The sequence below is a fragment of the Colossoma macropomum genome, unplaced genomic scaffold (assembly GCF_904425465.1).
Source record: "Colossoma macropomum unplaced genomic scaffold, Colossoma_macropomum, whole genome shotgun sequence".
Lineage (NCBI taxonomy): Eukaryota > Metazoa > Chordata > Actinopteri > Characiformes > Serrasalmidae > Colossoma > Colossoma macropomum.
In genome coordinates, this window is record NW_023494787.1 from 15,678,742 (window position 1) to 15,698,686 (window position 19,945).

Consider the following 19,945-nt stretch of genomic DNA (forward strand, 5'->3'; position numbering starts at 1 on the left):
GACTGGATGCTCCAGCAAAGCAGAGCTGAGTAGGTGCACAGAATGGTTCGTCAGTGAAGCTGGGCAGGGGTGATTAATCCCTGCAGGCTCTATTGCTCCATGCTGGGACTGTGAAGGCTACTGGAGCCATTCACAGCCGCATCCCATCAGCCCCTCTGCCTGAGTTATAGTGACATGCTCGGACCGCCGCTATGCTGTTGCAATGAGACCGCCACAGATTTATGAAGGTATAGCCATGCTGTCTTTTCTCCTCAACTCTCCACTCCCTTTTTCTTTCCTCCCCCTTAACGGCCGAGCTTGTCAGGGAATGGAGAGGAAAAAGATGACGGCGATCTATCGTCCTGAGACAAGAACACAGACTCAGCATGTGTCACCTTCTGCACTGACAGCGAATCCTGGTTAATGCATAGTTTGGGAATCTAAGTGATGCCAACCTGCACATGCATTTATTCATGATTTCATTCACACACAAATAAAGTATGAAGTTGTGTCAGTTGGGATCTTTTAAGACAGATCTAAGAATGATTTGATCATGAAGTAATTTCTTCTGGTCTAATTCACCACTTAAAAGTTTGATGCAGTCCACTTCAAAGCATAAGCATTTCTGGTCCTCTGTCTCTGTCCGACCCTCTCATCTCTCCTTTTCCCACCCGTACTCGGACAAGCCACGCCTCCTGCGCTGGGATAGGCTATGCTATCACCTCCTGAGCTGGGATTGGCTGGTTGTAATGCCTTCTGTGCTCGGATTGGTCAATATCATCCTCCCTCCTGCGCTACGATACGCTAATAGTTCCTTCTCAAATGACTTACTAGCCAATCCCAGCTCATGTGGGCGTGGTCTGTCGCAATACAGGTGGGAGGGAAAAACAAAAAACCCTCACCGCCTCCCCGTTGGCTGCGCCGGGTTTCTCTCTCCGCGCGCCTTAGAGGAGCGCGGGATATAAAGACCGAGAGAGAGAGAGAGAGAAAGAGAGAAAAAGAGAGAGAGAAATAAAGCTCGAACCCGTTTTGTTGTTGTTTTTCCTCTTTTCTTTTTCTTCAAGAGGGAACTAACGGCGCTCACTTGCAGCCTGAAGCTTGACCACAGCGTGACCATGACGGCGCTGCGCCCTGCGTAAAAACCGCGCTCCTGTGCGTTTTTTCCCCCCTGGTTGTTCTCGTGGTGATGGGCTCCGCAGGCTCGTTTTCCCCTGCGCTGAGGCTCCTACTCGCCCTGTAAAGCGGATACCAGGTGGGATCTATGGTCCTCACAGCCGGAGGGACACGAGAGGAAGTTTGAGAGCAGAGGGAGGATGCGGGCTGCGTGCTGGTGCGCCGTGTTTCTTCTCACGCCAGCGCTCTGTCTGGTGAGCAGCTTTACGATTACACACTTACACTTTTCTTTAAGGGGAAAGACAAAAACATTGTTTTGTCTGCGAAAGCACAAAGTTAGCTTTCCTTTTTTTCTTTTACTGCGTTTCTGCATCTGCGCCTGTCCAGACAAAACCATTAGAGGCGGTTGAAAACACGAGTTTTGTGTGTTTAACAGTAGATTAGTGAGAAAACAAGCACATACTGGTGAGGTAAACTGGTACCGTCATACTGGTAAGAGAACTGGTTCACCTTTTCTTATAAAAAAAAAAAAAGCTGCTGAAATTGTAACACTATGCATTTTCTACCTGTTTTAGTCCTGAATCTTCCCACCGAAGAGCGTCCTGCTGCGTAAAAAGTACAGAAAATGTGTAGTTCTGGTGTTTAGACACATGGGGGCGCCACAATAAATGGAAATAGCATTGCGTGTTTTTTTTCCCACCAGTTTTCAGGGAAGCCACGCCCTACTGCACTCTGATAGGCTCGCTAAGTCCCGCTTACGTGCGCTAGGACTAGCTCGTGGTCCCGTTGAGTGGGCGGTTTGTGAGTATAAGCTGCTAGCCAATCCTAGAGCAGGTGGGCGCGTTTTCCGGAATACGGGTGGGAAACAAAATCAGCGCGTCTTCGAGTGAACTGCTGAGAGACTGTTTGAGCTTGTGGAGGAAAACTAGTCTGATTATTGAGAGACGTTTGAAAGAAAGTGTCACATATTTTCAAGTAAAAGCAACAGGTATCCAATCAACAAGTCATCACATATCAGGTATTCTCATAGCCCTGCTGTTCATATGAAGGGTTTTGCCGCGATTACAGGTGTTAGAACAAATATGCAAAGTTTGTGTTTTTAATTTAGACTTAATTGATTGATTTTTTTGTAGAGATTCTCAAAATATCCACATCTGGTTTGACTCCATTAAAACGCACATTAAAAAGTTTTTTCCCTTTAATTTTTCAAAACAATTCACGTGTAATTTTTGGCTTTACGAGTAAACTAATTAAGCAGAGCTGCAGAGAAAGTGAAAGGCCTTTGAACAAACAGGACGACAGAAACTATAATTATGGGACGTTCATTTTCATTTAGCACGAGCTAATCTGAACGTTTTCCATCGCGTTGTTTCAGTATTTTAATGTAGGCATTTTAATAGAAAGCAGTAAACTCTATTCTACAAGATTATAAACGTGTCGGGTTTATAAATGATTAAATTCTGGCATTAATTTGATTTATTTAATCTGATTTAAGCAACGACAGACATCAGCACGTCACACGTCCGCATTATTGCAGCTGATGTCCAGAAAATGAAGTATTCTTCCTCTGTTAATGGGGTCTTTGGTATTTTCTCGTTCGATGGGCTCTCCTCGTGCTCATCGCGGTTAGAGAGTTTTAGACATTTCAAAGCCTGCTATCTGGACAAGATGTGAGAGGAGATGTGGAATAATCCCTCAGGCTGAGGGACTCTCTCTTATCACCCCTCCGCTTAAACGACTTTAATGCTATCTGACTCCAAAAAAAATCACTAATGTTAATTAAAACTTCAAATAAAACAGAAAAACTGATTTTAATTAAAACAAACACTTTAGAAAAAAGACAGTGAGGCATGGAGGAATTTTGAGGCTGTCGTTTAGCACTTTAGGAAAGAAAGATAAAGAATGAAAGAAGTGAAATGAAAGCGCGGATAGATGACAGCAGCAAATTAAAACGAAGTTTCTCTCAGCGTATATTTTTTCAACACATTTTCAAGCTGTTATTTTTAATTCTGAAAAAAGTTTAATATTATTTTCCTCTTCTTGTTGATGACGTTTCTGCGGGCTGAATTCTTTAGGTGGTTTTATAAAGAAATGAACGGAAAAATAATTGTTATATCGTCTCAAAGGCGGTTGCTGCGGAATAAGCCGCGCTGAGAGGAGCTGCTGAGTCTGAGTGGGTTTGGAGCTGAGCCGCTGTCCTTGGTGCTGACCTTTCACAGACGGATTTCAGCACCACGGACAGCGACCAGACTCTCAGCGCAGTAATGACCGAGCCAAACACGCAGCTTTCTTTCTTTCTTTCTTTCTTTCTTTCTTTCTTTCTTTCATTTCCGTTTATCTATTTTCTGCCACTCTCTCTTTCTGTCACTCTCTCTCTCTTTCTTTCTTTCTTTCTTTCTTTCTTTCTTTCTTTCATTTCCGTTTTATCTCTTTTCTGTCACTCTTTCTTTCTTTCTTTCTTTCCAGCAAAATGATATAAAATCACGTTGAAACTGTATCGTTACTCCGTGTTTTCTGCGTTGTCCACATCACACCAAACCCTATAAATTAGCTTCGTACTTTATTGTGACAGACTCGCACCTTTACTTTCTAATTTTGTTTATTTTATTATACTGTACCTGATCTGTTTCACCTCGCAGTTCACTTCTTGTTTATTTAATAATAGTATAAACAGTGGTTTGTTCAGTGTTCGTTTCAGCTACTGGAGCGACTGCATCTTCAGAAAGACGTTGATTGCAGTCAGAATGAGGCTGTTTGTGCATTTCTTTCAGTTTATAAGAGAAGGTCTAATTATCCCACATTCAGCGCTGGTGCAGTTAAATTCCGCTTAACAGATTTGACTCGGTCAGTGAAACCGCGGCTCGTGCGGACCCTGTGAGGATTAAGGGCTGAACCTGGATGGTTTTATTTCGTGTTTAAGTCTCTTGTCTCTGTTTAAGCCTCTTGTCCGCGGCGGCTCGCCGTGACCCCGATAAGGCCTCCGAGCCAGAGCGCGAACAGTTCAGCTACAGCGCCGAGTTTTTATACAACCATTAAACACAGCGCGCGCAGAGCAGAGCAGCACACACACACACACACACACACACACACGCACACACACACACACACACACACGTACGCACACACGTACGCACGCACACAAGCCAAGCTTTGTCAATAAATAAATAAATAAATAAATAATCGGGACCCGCCAAATATCCCCATACATTCTTAAAAAGAGGTAAAGATGCCACAAACGGTTTTTTGTGTGAAGCCATAGAAGAAGCACTTTTGGTTCCCTAGACAGTTTTGTGAGAGTGAATAACCTTTAAAAGGCCTAAAGAACCTTGTAAAGGTTCTACCCCAGTTCAAAGGTTCTTTCTACAGGGATGATTTTAACATTAAGAGCTTCACTCTTGGAAAAGGGTTCTTTAGGAAAACAAACATGATCCTACTGTGGCATCACACAACGATCCCTGTTTGGCATCTTTATTTCTAAAACTGTATTGATATTATTGATGATCATTATTGTTATTATTGAAAATTTTTCCTCTCCCTGGATGCACAAAACAGCTTAAATATTTCCACAAAAATCTAAATTTATGGCTATTTAGTCTGAAAAAAATAAAAAATAACAAAAATAAAAAAAATAAATAAAAAGTCAGGTCAAATTGAATTTTTAAGTAAAACATCCACACTAACTTTAGTCAAAACATGGTTTAGTTTAAAGCTAGAATTTCATTAGTCTGAATTCTGAGAGGAGAGGAGTACAAGAGCGGAAACCCCCTGTCCCCCCACCCTCACTGTGTGATGGGGCAGTCCTATTCTGTGGGTGGGAACTAGCAGTGACTAAAAATTCAATGTAGGTAATTTCAGATTATAAGGAAATGACCACATCCACAGTTTTTAAATAAGCCCAACTTTAACTGTAGTTTTAGACCTAACTTAGCTGCAGTACTAAAAATTGACTGACTTTTAATTTTTACAGTGACAATGAAGACAATCTAACATGACTTTAATTTGAGATCTATATAAAAGCAGTATCTTGATCTGCATTTATCCATCGTTGGCAGGCAGAAAACTAACTACAAGGAAAAAACTGTAAAGCAGACTCATCCTTACCACAGCGCTGTGGTCACATCTCTGTTTTCATAAACAGCATCATAAAATTCATACGGACACGAGCCCAGCACGGCTATGGAGCTAAACCTAGTGAGCCGCACAAATGCATCACATCATTTATGCCATAAAAAAGTGAAATCCTTTCCTTCCCGCACGCTTCTCTCTCACACTCCGGGTGTTTGGAGGTGCTGCTTTAGCTGACTAGTTCCACTCCACTTAAGACTCCATTGGAAAGCTGTGGCCAAGGTCTGCGCTAACCCACTTGAGTCTAATGCAAGGCCAAGCAGGTGTGAAATGACTTGTTCGAGTAAAACCCCTCAGCCTTTTGTCCATTAAACCTCATCCGTGCCTCAGAAAGCACAAGCACGGCTCTCCATCACCTGGGGAGATATCAGCATTCACGCTTTCACATAGACAATGACAGTAATGGGGTTAAGTAGAAATGACAAGACCCAGCCTCAAATCACTCTCTAGGGAAGTATATATATTAACCACTACATCAGCAGCACAATCATAGGATCTTTCACTTTCACAGGTTTTTTTTTTCACCCTTAAATAGCCCACGTCCTGCAGTCTCATGAGCTCGATTTCTTTCCCTGAAGACATTTGTGTGACTTCATGTACTAAGAAACATCATTTCATTTTTGTATGACCATTTTCCAGCATCATTTTATACGTTTTTGTTTTTTTTTGTTACTATGCCTTTAAGACTGATATATGTAAACAACCTCTGTTCTGATTGGCTCTCTTCTATCTCCTTTCTCTATGCTTCACTCAACAAAGCAGTCTGGGTTGAAACACTCCTTATAACTTTACCATTAATATGCAGGATGAAGCTGCTTTGGATCGATAAATACATTGGTTTTTGTTACATCACAAAGATGACAATTCCTAATGGGCTGTTTGTACAGCTTAGTTTTCATATATGAATCACTGGACTGCAAAGTGGGTAATATTTTTATAGTTTTTAGATATTTTCAGTTTTCAAACAGTGCTTACGTGCTGCGTCATTCCTTTTTTATTGTCAAAAGATGTCAAAAGAGATTTTCCAGTATATGTGCCTGTCAAAGGAGCAGATAAAATTAAATGCAAACCAACAACCACCAGTTAGTATTATACAAATGACACTATGACACCATACTAATTTGCCACCAGCTTCTGTTCACTGATAGCCACATTAGCATGTATGGACATACTATTCCTTTAATGCTACAGTGGTTCTTCAAGGGATTTTAAGTAAAGGCAATGGTTATGTATAGGTCAAATCAATTAACTATTTGAATGCATAAATGGTTCTGTGCATTGTTAAATGGTTCCTCTTTGCAATGGAACATTTGTTGTATGTGGTTCTTTAAAGTAAAAAGGGTTCATATAGGTTCAAGTCATAAAGTCTTTTTTGTTTTTATCTTAAAAACAGATTTAAAAAGGGTTCTTTGTGCAACGCTATTGAAGAACTACTTTTGGTTCTTCAAAAATCCTTTCAGTGAGTTGTTCTTAAAAGAACTATTTTTGTGAAGGAGATGTGTGAGTGAGAAGAACCTTCACATAATATAAAAGTTGTAATTCAAACCCTTGAACTTCTTTAAACCTCAGTAGGGTTCTTCACACCCATTTTTTCCTTAGCCAACCAAAAGTGGTTCTTCTATGGAATTGCTCAAAGAACCCTTTGTAACACATTTTTTTGTGAAATAATGTAGATAGAACTCTTTTCTGCTAAGAGCATTTAATACTAATAGTAAACCTGTCAGTAACAGGCTGATGTAAAGGCAAAGGGCTGTTGATGGATGTGTAGCTTTAAGAAGGCATTACTTATCCTTGATAAAAATAAACGTAACATTGGGAAGTCATGGGTAAATCAGAGGTAGTGGATGTGTAAGACATTTAGAGTAAGAGCCTTGAATGAGTCAAGGCTCTGGATGTGTGCGTGCATGAGCGAGTGTGTGTGTGTTTGTGTGTGTGTGTGTGTGGAGAAAGGCTGCGCTTGGGCTGTTTGTGTCATGCAAGTGTGTTAAGCTTGAGTGATGTTAAGCTCTGAAGTGATGTAGAGAGGCTGGAGAGAGTGTTTAAGAGAGAGATGGAGGAAAATATGAAAAATGAAGAGAAGCGGCATGTTTAGTCTCAGCGAAAGCTCTTTACAAACAAGCCAATACGCACTTCCATGCCAACACATACAGTACTGGGCAGAGACCTCCATTCCATTTATTTAATTTCCAGCCTTTAAGTACAAGTTAAGCTAAATATAGTATCATTTTTTGTATTAATGTGTCCACGCTTTACCTGTATTACAGTTTCCATTCTTTTCAGGAAACTCACTTTCAGTTTTTCAAAGAAATCTGCAGGAAAACCTTCAAAGTTCAGTCTTAGAAGTTGGTTTTGCATATTCTGCTCCTCACAATCCAATTATATTGAGATCTGGACACTGGGGTGGACAGTCCATTGTTCTGAAAACACCAGCAGCTTCTTTAGTTGATTTGCAAATTTTCTTCTTTTCAGTTCTCCCAGTTGCAGCTTCTTGACAGCTACACATCCTTTAGACCCATAGTGTTGAGTTTGTTGTTCTCACAGTGCAGGAATGGTTTTTTTTTAGATCTGAAGGCAGAGAAGGCTCCTCTCTCTTAAAGATAAAAGCTTTAAGTGCTGTTTGTCTGATGGTAACAGTTTTGGTGTCTACCAGGTCTTGCACAGTTAGAAGTTAAAGACTGTTTTGACTGGAAATTAAATTAAAGAAGGGTGGTCTCTGACTTTTGCACAGTACTATACACAGACAAATACATAAACACAGTCTGTTTATATTTAACAGATATGTGTTCACATTCATTTCACAGTCCATTTATCACAGCTCACTTACTCTGCTGAAGGGCCTGCATATTGCAGTTAAGGACATTTGCATTATGTTAATGAAACTCCAGTGCAGGTAATGGCATCATCAGCAAGAGTAAGAACACTGCATGTATTTGATGTAGGTAAGAATCCACACACTCACATATGCTAGTCTGCAACACTGTTGACTGAGATAGCAGTACACTGTCTGCACCAGGGCTGCACATTGTTAAGAGTTGCGATTATAAAACGTACCAGCTTCCCTCATACATGGAGCATCAGGGTGATGTGTTATAAGCTAAAAAAGTGTGTGTATATATAATATATAATATATATATATATATATATATATATATATGACAGTAAAGTTATTAATATCTTGGTGATCTTGGTGCATGGGGTTGTTAAATTCCATCAGTTCAGTAGCACACCTGATTTAATAAAGAACTGGTTTGGTCAGATTACCTAGGTATTAGAAGGTAACTGTAAATGCTGGACTTCCTGGATGAGACAAATAGTTAACACAATCACACAAAGCACAATGCATTATTCATTTGTAATTATTCTGATGTAAGTGTTTTTAAAAACAAATGCTTAATGCCCAGACAAATGGCTTTACATATCTTCTTATGTGTGTGTGTGTGTGTGTGTGTTGTGTGTGTGTGTGTGTGTGTGTGGTTGGGTGGGTGGGTGAGGTTAGTGCTGTGATACTGGTATTTAAAAGGTCTACTGTATGTAAAAGAGCAGACTGGTGCACAGCACAGCCTAAGAACCCACACACTGCATCTCCAACTGCTGCTGTGCTAACATCTAAACTAGCTGACTGTGATGTCTGAGAATGGAAACATCTCATCAGGAGCTAGAAGAATGCAGAGAAGGAACAGCTTCTTATAGAAATGTCCTTTTTCAGATGTTTTATCATATAGCCTATTCATGTGAGACTGACATAGGCCTGTCAAATTATTACATGTTACATAGTTGCCTGGTCACAAATATGTAAGCTGATCCCAATTATTTTCGATGTTTGTCATCATATGTTTATGTTCCAACAAACAGGACAAAACAGCTGTGGAAAAAGCAGGTTAAGAAAAGAAAGCAGAACATTCTCTTACAAAAAACAGCTTTAGAGGGCAGCAGTGAGTAATGTTTGTTTGTTTGAGCTGAGAGTAAATTGTCATTTGGAAGTACTGACAAGAGTTGTATGCAAAATTTTGGGCAAACCAGTCAAATCACAGATTTGTGAATTTGGGAAATAACATATTCTTTACAGGGAAGAAACTTGAATAGGACTTTTTTTCTGCAAATTCGTGCACACTTTCTAACTTTCTTTGTAGGATTTAATATATTTGAAAAAAAAAAAACTAAATATAAAGTGCGCTGTAACTTTTGCACATTTTATTTTACATACATTTTTCTCTAATGTGTTAAATTCAGCAAATAAACAGTAATAAAAGTATAAGTTCTCCATAGAGGATGTGTTAACTTATTTTCACATTAACAGAACATGTCATTTGATCAGGGGTGCCCAAACTTTTGCATACGACTGTAGCTAGTCAGCTGACTTGTCCACTATAGGCTGAAACAAAAAGGTTATTTTTTCTACTCACTGATTTTGATATGACTGCTAATAAAAAACTATTAATGTGTGATGGTAATAAGTCTAGACTGAGATGGATTTTATTATTATTTATTATTATCAGTTTGTGTGATATTATGCTTTTTATTCATAGTTTACATAAGAACAGATGAATAATAATGCCATAGAAGCCCCTTTCCCATTCCTCATGTCTATCCAGTGCAGTACTTATATAGAAAATACTCATGTTAATGTATGTATGTCATACATTTACATATGTACTATCAATCTATCTGTTTGTTTATTTATTGTTGTCCTTTATTGTCACTTTTAAACTTTTTTGACCCTCAGTTCCTCAACCTTCAGTGTCCAACCTTTATGCACCCCTCAACTTCACAATCACACAGACAGAGAGAGAGAGAGGGGGGAGAGAATGAAAGAGATAGAGGTAGGCTCAGGACGCGTCATGGGGTGGAGACAGTACAAGGTTGGTTTGATTAATGGCCACAGTCTCCACTCTCCCCTTCACAAACTGCTCCCGAATTTCAATCACACTCACAGGTCAATGGTCAAAGCTCACTAGAAGCACCGAAGGGCAGCGGATGTGGAAAAAAAATCACAGTCCAGACTGACCTGAACCTGCTCTCAGTGGGCAATTTTTCCATCTGCACTATATATAGCAGCATTCTGCCCAATCCTTTGCCTTGTGTCACCTCATGATAGGAGCTCCTTCAGAGTCTCCATGCAAAGCGTTTGGAAAGGCAGAAAAGAGCAGATAACCTCGCTTGGCTCCCAGAGACGCTGAGACAGTGGACATCTATTCTTGTGTTTAAGAGGCTGGAACAGCAGAGATGAAAGTGAAATATTAGAGCCATAAACATCAGTCAGACAGCAATGGTGATGGATTACTCTGCAAGCATGGCCTGTCGGTGTTTGGACGAACGTCTACCATCATTACGCATGCCAAACAAGATTCATGTCTCTGTGAGCGCATGTGTACGAAAAAGAGATGTTTGACGATTAACCTTACCTGACGTATATTTGACTGTACATTCAGAAACTTTCTCCCTGTTATGTCATTAATATCTGCCCCCAGAGTAATTAGGCCACCTGCTCAGCCATAGTACAATGGATCAACATGTGGAAATGGAGCTTGCTGTGTGCAACAGTGTATTTTATAGCTGTTTAAAAGAAGCACCATGCTGTCTTTATCATTGGGTGCCCTGAATGAGCATGCACACACATTCAGAACACAGTTCACATTGCTATAGAAACGCTTCTTACTGATTTCATCACAGTAACAAAAAAAGGTGACTGAAGTGTGAAGTATATTGCAGTTTTTTTCTGGCTCAAAATGATATTTTGGCACACAAACAATCTAAAAATCTAGAAAATTATGGCTTTGTTACACTCTTACACAGGTTCTGTATAGTATCAAAGAAGGTTTTTCATCAAAGACAAGAACCATTTATGCATTCAAATGTTTTTTTGCATGTTCTATATGTACATACTGCCTTGACTAAAGAACTGTAAAGATCCATTTTTAAAGGTGTAAATTCAACAACACCTTTAGAAAACAATGTTATTAATGGAGAAGAGCAGATTAAAAGGAAGGAATCACTGCTTTTTGGCTCAGCATTAAAGGGGTTAAAAAGAGTACAAAGTCTTTATCTTTATAAGGACAGCGCTGTCTACAGTAAAACTGCCTTGTCTAGTCCAGTTTAAAAGCAATATATCAGAATGAGTTAGATGTGGGCTTGAGGTCTTGAGTGTCACGCCATGACCGCTGAGGAATCTCTGTGTCCTATAGTGTGATCATCAGCATTCAGTATATACTGGCAAACTTTATTCTCCTTCACAAACTCCACCATGCATCATATTAAGTTTTACATCTCAGCCCACAGAGGGAGCGATGTCTCATACTGGAGATGCTTAGAAAGGGTCCTGGAGATCCACCTTCCTGCAGAATCTGGTCCCAATCACATCTGCTATGCCCTCTCCAGCTAATTAACTTCTTAAATGCTTGATTTGCTGGATTAGAAACATAAGTGTTAAATAAAGGTGGTGGTGGTGTTGGGGTTGCAGGTAGGAACTAAACTAAGCAGGAAATTAGATCTCCAGGAAGAGGTTTGGTAGCCACTGCTTCAAAGGCTACATATTTTAAGGCTGAAAGTGAGTTATTGAATTTTTTATCCAATATCATTCCATTTCAAGGCAGTGTTGTCTGGAATGGGCAGTGAAATTATAAAGTGAATTTTGATGGCTACTCCGGTTTGGATCAAATGCAGATCCAAAACAGCACTCTTTCTTCCAGAATAAAAGTTGACAGATCACATTAATCGTTACTCACGCCACCGATAAATTGGATTCATTCATTAGATGCCCTTATATTTATTTCTTTTTGAGTTTGTGGTCATTACAATGCCACATTATACACATTATTACACAAATACACTATGCAGGAACGTCTATACTTGTTTTTGTGTGATAAAGTATATTTGGAAATAGAGCTGTCATGATACTAGATTTTGACCAATAGCAAGTCACAATGCTCAATACAGAAATCATAAAAATCACTATTGTACTATGCACTATTTATTTTTTTACTGCAAATGTAATTACAAAATACAATGTCAGCATAGTGTTAGCCTATTTCACTGATCCATATCATGGAAATCCACATTTTCCTCACCTTTTTTAATTAATAAATTAGGTGTAATGTATAAACACGGTGAAAATATTATGGAATTGTGTTTTTTTTATGGAACAGTCGATATATGAAAACGAACTAGCATTAATTCATTCATTTAATTGTTTTTGCGATGTCATGAAAATCTATGCATTTACATATACCCGCCTACTCAGGCTACAGTGACATAGCTCCACCCATTCATGCTGAAGGTATATGAAGGAGCCGTAATAAAGGACAGCCATTCAGAACAGAGGTCATTTACATATCTCGGTTGTAAAGACACAGTAACAAAAACAGTGTGTTTTATTCTAGTGGACAAAGAGAGGCTGGAAAATGGTGATGTAAAATTATGACATAAATTCATACAAATATGATGACTACTTGCACACTACTTCGAACTGCACACATGTACAATATACATGAATAATAGTATGGAGGCAAGTTACCGCACACTGTGAAAGAAATGACTCCTGATTGTTCTAATCTGCTTTCGTGTTTACAGTAATACAGTTTGTTGTTTCATTACATGTCCAAAAGTTTGTAGACGCCTACTCATCCACATATCCATTTCTCCTGAAATCAAGGTTATTAATAGGGAGTTTGTCTTCCTCTGCTGCACCAACAGCATCTACACTTCTGGGAAGGTTTCACACTAGATGTTGAAACCTTGCTGTGAGGATTTCATTGCATTCAGCCACAGGAGCATTAGTGAAGTCTGTTACCGATTTTGGGTGATTAATGCCACTCCATCTCATCCCCAAAGGCATTGGATGGAGCTCCACCTCTCCAGAGAATGCAGTTCTACTGCTTCGCAGCTAAGTGCTTGGCATTTGGCACGGTGACCTCAGCATCCTTTGGGGCTGCTCCAGAGCATCCTATTCTGAAGCTTTTCTATGGGAATTAAGCTGTGATTGTGCAACTGAACCCTTGTGTTAGCATTAGGTGCACCTTAAAGTAGCTCACTAATTAGAAGGACTGTCTGGGTACTTTTTGAAATGTAGTATATTTAAAGAAGAGAAGAAACTGTGCAGAGGATAATAGAGAATAGTTATATTTGTACATTGTACAACTTTTGAGAACAAATGCATTTGCCTTTGCATTATGGCAAATTTTATGGCCAGAGTCTAGTTGACGAAAAATTGAAAAATGCTACAAATACTTTACTATGTGGCCTCTCATAGCAGTGCTAATGAGCCTCTGTAAGTGTGTGTTCGTGTTGGCAGAGCAGGGAGAGTGGCTGACTTTACAGTTGCTTTGGTCTGTCGTGCACAAGAGGGTTTTTTTTTTTATTTTCAGTTCTTCAGTTTCTTAAAAAAATGCTCCTGCTGCATAATGAAGCCAATTTTCTCATCAGAACTGTTAAAATCATAGAATTATCCCTTCAGGAAATGTCACAATGTTCCAGTAACTGCCAAATATACCGGCAGTACTTCAGTTATTTCTGGAGAGAAATATTCCTGTCAGTTTCAGGCACAGAACTGTAGAGCACTTCTCTGTCGTACTCAGCAGTGCAAGCGCACAGCAGCACAAAGCGTTTTACACTCACACAGTGAGGTTCAATCTGCCCTTATTGGCTTATTGCTAACCTATCGACTGAATTTATTGGCTGGCTTGGAATGAAACTTGCTGTTTATACTAGTGACAATGAAGATAAATTGGAAAATGAAAAAAAAAGGAAATGGACAAAATTAAAAACATAAATAAATGCTAGGAATGCTAAACAATTCCTAGCTAAAACAGCTATTAAATGACTACTATGATTAGTACTTTATATACACTTTTTGGTGGTACAGAGTAGTCAGCACATTCATAGTTCTTGTTTAGTAGTGAGCAGAGGAGAGAAATGTCCTCATAACCCCTTTTAACAGTAGCGATGAAGTCCGATTCCCTCTTGTTTTATGGTAGATTCCTCAGTTGAATTTTGTATTTTTCTTTCTTCAATAACATCATAACATGGAATATAATATTTTGATGGAAATACATATGAGTTACAAAAACATAAACAAACTGGACTTTTGTCTTTGTAGCAAGTAATCAACATTTATAAGTGTTTTATTACATTTAAATGCTTTTGTATTGTGGCAGTTTGACATGATTGTTTGACATGAAGGAAGCTGCAGTTGTGTCCATTTTACCTTGGCACATTCGCCATTGTGGAGAAGTGTGTTATTTTAACAGCAGTAAAATAGTGGAAAATCGGAAATAAGAGACTATTTTGCCTTACAACACCCTGTCTGTACCTTTCCACCATGAATGGATTTAAAAAATTTGTTTTTTAGGCTCAAACTTTCTCAAAACTATTGCAAAATTATGCTTCAGGCACCAGGCAGCGTATGTGTAACCATTTTTATGTAATAGCTTTCTGGTATGTAGTTTTTAGTGGCATTAAGCTACACATCTAGACATCTGGCTCCTATCACCACCACTATGAACAATTCTGAATTGGTAAGTTTCTCTAGTATGAAGCATTTCACATCATATCACTCTGAATAAATGCTCACATCTTAAGCATTTGATTATGCAGAAATTTTGAAAAATCAGTGGAATTCCATTCTAAGATGATCAGGTTTGTGTAATAACAGGCAATAACATACTTCTACATTCCAGCACACACCTGTCTTAATTATGATCACAAATTTTGTGATGTGTGTGTGCATGTGCGTATTTTAGTGCGTGAATGTGTGTGTGAACATGTGTGTGTGTGTGTGTGTGACCATGCAGTCGTCACATTTCCAGCTCCAGTCCTCAGCTGTTAGTTTTCTTCAAGCTGTCAATCAATAAGCAATACAGCGAGATCTTACATTCGTACATTTCTCTCATTATTGGAGAAGTGTGCAGAAAGAGAGAGAGAGAGAGAGAGAGAGCGAACACTTGTGTGGCAGAAGTGTTCGAACACTGCATGACTGTTAACAAGAAGAACAGACCAATCAGACTGCTTATCACTCCTCATTCATTGGATGACAGTATTGCATTTCACGGCTGGGCTCGGGAGATTTCAGCCTTATTGATTTCCAGAATTACAGTTTTTTTCTCTGCCCGGGTGAGCACACAGTCAGGGCAGGGTGCTGAGAGGAGCCTTTGGGAGGAAAAAGGAGACACGGAGGAGAGGAGAGAGGCAACACAGAGGATTTAAACGCTCAGGCACTTTCAGTGACACCTGTCACTCACTGTCAAGATAAGATTCATCCTCCTGTCTGAAGTCCTAAAGTGGTGAAGGATGATATTGAATAAGAATTCAGAACAATCCAGTGATGCGCCCTGTCTCTCACTCTTTCACTCTCTCTCTCTTTTATTCTTTTATTTTTTCACTCTTTCATTCTCTCTCTCTCTTTCTGTCCCCTCGTTCTCTTACTTTCTCTACCCCCGTCAGTACTTCCCTCTTTCCCTCTGTCTCTCTTCTCTTTCTCGCTTCCTCTATCTCTTTTTATCCCCTCTCTCTTACACTCTCTTCCCCCTCCCTTCTCTTTTTTCACTTATTTCTCTTGATCTCTCTCTCTCTCTCTCTCTCTCTCTCTCTATCTCTCTCTCTCTCCCCATTATTTTAATTTCTCTCTTTTTTCCTTCCTTTTTTCCTCTCTCTCTCTCCCTCTCTCTCTCTTTTTCTCTTCTCTTTCCTGCTTCCACTATTTCTCTTTATCCCCTCTGTCTTACTCAATCTTCTTCTTTTTTTCACTTTCTATCAGTTTCTATTGATCTCTCTCTTTCTCTTATTTCCATTTCTCTCTTACTTTACTCCCTTACTTCTTCCTTTTTTCTTTCTCTCTCTTTCTGCCTATCCTTTTTCCATCTTTCTCTCTCTCTCTTTCGCTCCTGAATTTCCATTTTTCTGTCCTTATCTATGGCTCAGACTCAAAGTATTTCTTTGCGCCTGAGTGTGTATATTATCTTTGGTTTAATGTTATTTTTTAAATATTATTATTTTGTTTTACGCCGTTGAATGCAGTGAAAACAGTGGAATAGAACCTTCTAACTATAGGATATGATTTAAATGCACTGTTGCAGTTCACACATTTACAGTGGGCTAATCCTGCTCAATTCTCTAGGTGCTCTAGAGTGTGTTTTATTATCTGTCCTGATTTAAGGAGAGTACTCACGGCTAAACAGTCTAGTGTCCACCCCCTATACCATAATGTCCACATGTTTATCGGTGTCTTTATTCACTGAACTTGAGTGGAGAAAACACTCCAACTGACTGCGTGGTTTGTAGCTGCTTTGCTGCTGCAGCTCCTCTATTTTTTTACTATTATTTATTCATTTTATTTTAGCTTTTTTCTATTATTTGAATTATTTAGTTTCACACTGAAAACGTCACTTTTTCTCAGCGGTTTAACCCACTTAACAAGTCATGGACATATAGTTTTATTACACACTTGTATAACCTAAGAATAGCTCTATTAGTCTGCACTGAAGTCCCTGTAGCACCTGAAAAATAAAGCTTTGTATAAAATAAACCTTGATTGTTAAGGGGTTAAACAGAAAGACCTCTTAACAACAGCAACTTCTTTCTCTAAGAAAAATAGTCTTTAGATTTACATGATTTAAATGTTTACATTCAAAAGAAGAAAATTGCAAACCACTGTGTTGATGTAAGGCTCTTTTTTTACAGTGAGTGAAGGTTTTCAGCTATTGAATAGAATAAGTGAGGTGATATAAGCACAGAATTCATTTAATTTCTCCAGAGATCTAAGAGTTTAGTTCTGTGTGGCAGTGGAGCTTCAATGTGTGTTCATCAATGTTTATTTAGACTACAGCCTGATAGTTGATAGTCACTCTCTCAAGTCTTATGGAATACTTCTGTGATCTAAACATCTCTTAAATGCTCCTTCTTAATTTCTTAATTTCTCTCTCCCTGTGGAGCTTTTTTTGGGTTTTTTTTCAGCTGCTCACCATAAACTGATGCTCACTCACCTCAGAGGACAAATACTTTTCTCAGAGTGTCCATAGAGATCCATTCAATCTGGGTTTCTTTCAAAATAGTCAAATGAAATGATTTATGGTTTGTTCTTATACTTTATATTAGTTGTAGTGTCACAAGCTGAAAAGGCATTACATCATGTCTTAGTGTTTTGTTAACGTATCCTACACTCTTCAGTGTTCTGAAGAAGTTCTTCAAGGGTTCTTTAGTAAAGTATAGAACTGTGAACACACAACTTGAACAACTCTTGATTAAAGAGTTCTTTGCATCTTGCAAGGATTCTTCAGATTGATGGACAATGTGCTGTAGATGGTTGAATGATACCCTATTCAAAAAGGTTTTATATAGAACCATCTACAACCCTTAAAGAACCATATTTTTTAAGAGTGTAGAGATATGAGCCTCTGTGAAGTTTAGAAAGGAATCCATAAACAGTGACGTTCAGAAAAATATTTTGATTAGACTATTTTGTTCTATTTTCTTATTTTAAAAAGACACAAAAATGAGCTTTACACTGTTCTCTGTACAAAGGGTTTGTCACTAAAACTGAAAAACAAACTGTGCAAATAGAAGCCCATACTTTGTATATTTTCCATTGCTGACTCTTGAAGTGAAGCAAATTCAGCGGTTGTACACAGCTGTATGCAAAAGTTTTATTTTATTTTTTTAAGTGAAAATAAGTGAACACATCCTCTACAGAGAACACACTTTTGCACATTTTAATACATAATTACTGTTTATTTGATTAATTTAACATATTGGGAAAAAGAAATAAATTTGACCTGTACAATATTTTTATTTTTTTCCAATATGTTAAACTAGCAGAAAAATGTCACATTTAAATGTGTTCTCTGAGAGTGTATTAACTTATTTTCACTTAGAAAATCAACAAAACATATAATTTGATGAGGTGTTTCCAAACCTTTGAATACACCTGTAGTTGTTGGGTGAATGAGGCCGATGATGATGTGGGTGAACAACAATAAAGTAGTTGACATTTGACATCACATTTATGAAGGTATTTATTAATTTCTTAACTCCGAAATGTAGGTCATGTTCTTTAAAAAAAATCATCCTACCATCATTTCTTACAGTATGTACACATCTAAACATTTTATGTATACATGCATGTATGTATGTATGTATGTATTTATCCATTTAATCAAATTTAACTAATCATGAGTTTTGACTTAGACTTTTGACTTTGACTTGTGTGTTGTGCTGACTTTGGCACGAATTCAGCACATGAGACACCCACTGAATGTGAACAGTAAGAATCAGGAGGAAGGTTGACCCCAGTGCTGTAGCCTACTGTCAGTGATTCAACTCTAAAGTGCTTTGGAGGATTGAACAAAATGACCATGTTGTTTTTTTTTTTACATGAGATTTTTAAAAAGTCTGTCTCATCACATTCATTAAACCGTTATATAAATAATGAAAGCAATGAAAGGGATACCCACCTTGTAAAAAGACTTCTAAAGTGCTGGTTCCTAAAAACAATTACAAACATAGCAAAAACGTCATGGAGTCCTAGTATAATTTCCTTTAAATGTTCATTTAATGGTCTCACAACAGCTCATTGTGCTTTTGTGAGACCATTAAGTGAACATTTAAAGGAAATTATGCTAGTGTTGTCTTTTTATTCTAGAAAAATAATGAAAAAAAAACTTTTTGACTGACATCTAGAAGCCATTTGAGTTTTCTTTCTCCCAAACAGTTAAGACAAGGTTGAGGGAATGAAGTTCTCCTGTCCTTCTCTCATAAAGCCCCCTGAAGTGCCTCTTTTAATTAGGGAGGCTGTGCTTTCCTGTGTGTGTATTGCAGAGTATTTATCAGATCGATTGCGGATGATGGGAGTAGTGAGGGGTGGGAGCGGTGTGGCATTGTGATAGATGCGCTCGGTTCTCCCACTGCAGCCTGAGCACTGCCAATCTGTCACCTCTCAAAAGCTATTACTTAAAACATTAGTCTGCCCCGTAGCAGCAGCCTCTCAGCTCCAGACAGCTAACCATGAGCGCTCACAATGTCTCCGCTGGGAGAACGCTGCTGCAAAACGGTGGAATGCAGCTACATCTGTGTGTGTGTGTGTGGGGGTGGGGGTGTTCTTGTTTTCATACATTTCAAGGATAAATATATTGTGACTTTGTAAGAAAATCAGAGGAAAACACAGGCAATGGATTTTGAACAATGCGTATTTATTTATTTATTGGTATTTTATAAAAAAAATATATGTTTCATATTTAAACATGTATGAATGACATGAATGGAAAGGCTTTTTGGTTACTGAGGTTAAAGTTAGTGTTTACTTTGAAGCTTAATTCTTATTACAAATAGGTACTATTACATATAAATTGAGGTATTAGGTATTATTACACATAAAGTGAGATATTATGGGACATAACCCTCACAGAGCAAGTGCTATTTGGGTGGTGGATCATTCTCAGCACTGCAGTAACAGTGACGTGGTGTGTTAGTGGGTGTTGCGCTGGTCTGAGTGGATCAGACACAGCAGTGCTGCTGGAGTTTTTAAACACTGTGTCCACTCACTGTCCACTCTATTAGACACTCCTACCTTGTCAGTCCACCTTGTAGATGTAAAGTCAGAGACAATAGCTCATCTGCTGCTGCACAGTTTGTGTTGGTCATCCTCTAGTCCTTCATCAGTGGTCACAGGACGCTGCCCACAGGACGCTGTTGGATGGATATTTTTGGTTGGTGGACTATTCTCAGTCCAGCAGTGACACTGAGG

General features: G+C 38.7%; 1 protein-coding gene across 1 annotated transcript in view; it reads left to right on the forward strand.

Moving 5' to 3' along the window:
- The first annotated feature begins 910 nt into the window (after positions 1–910).
- The window catches only part of nxph1 (neurexophilin 1), a 42,406-nt gene continuing 23,371 nt past the window's right edge, over positions 911–19,945 (forward strand). The window contains exon 1 of the mRNA XM_036566243.1: positions 911–1,346. Coding sequence (XP_036422136.1) covers positions 1,293–1,346 — 54 coding nt within the window. The 5' untranslated portion in view covers positions 911–1,292. The remainder of the gene's footprint in view (positions 1,347–19,945) is intronic.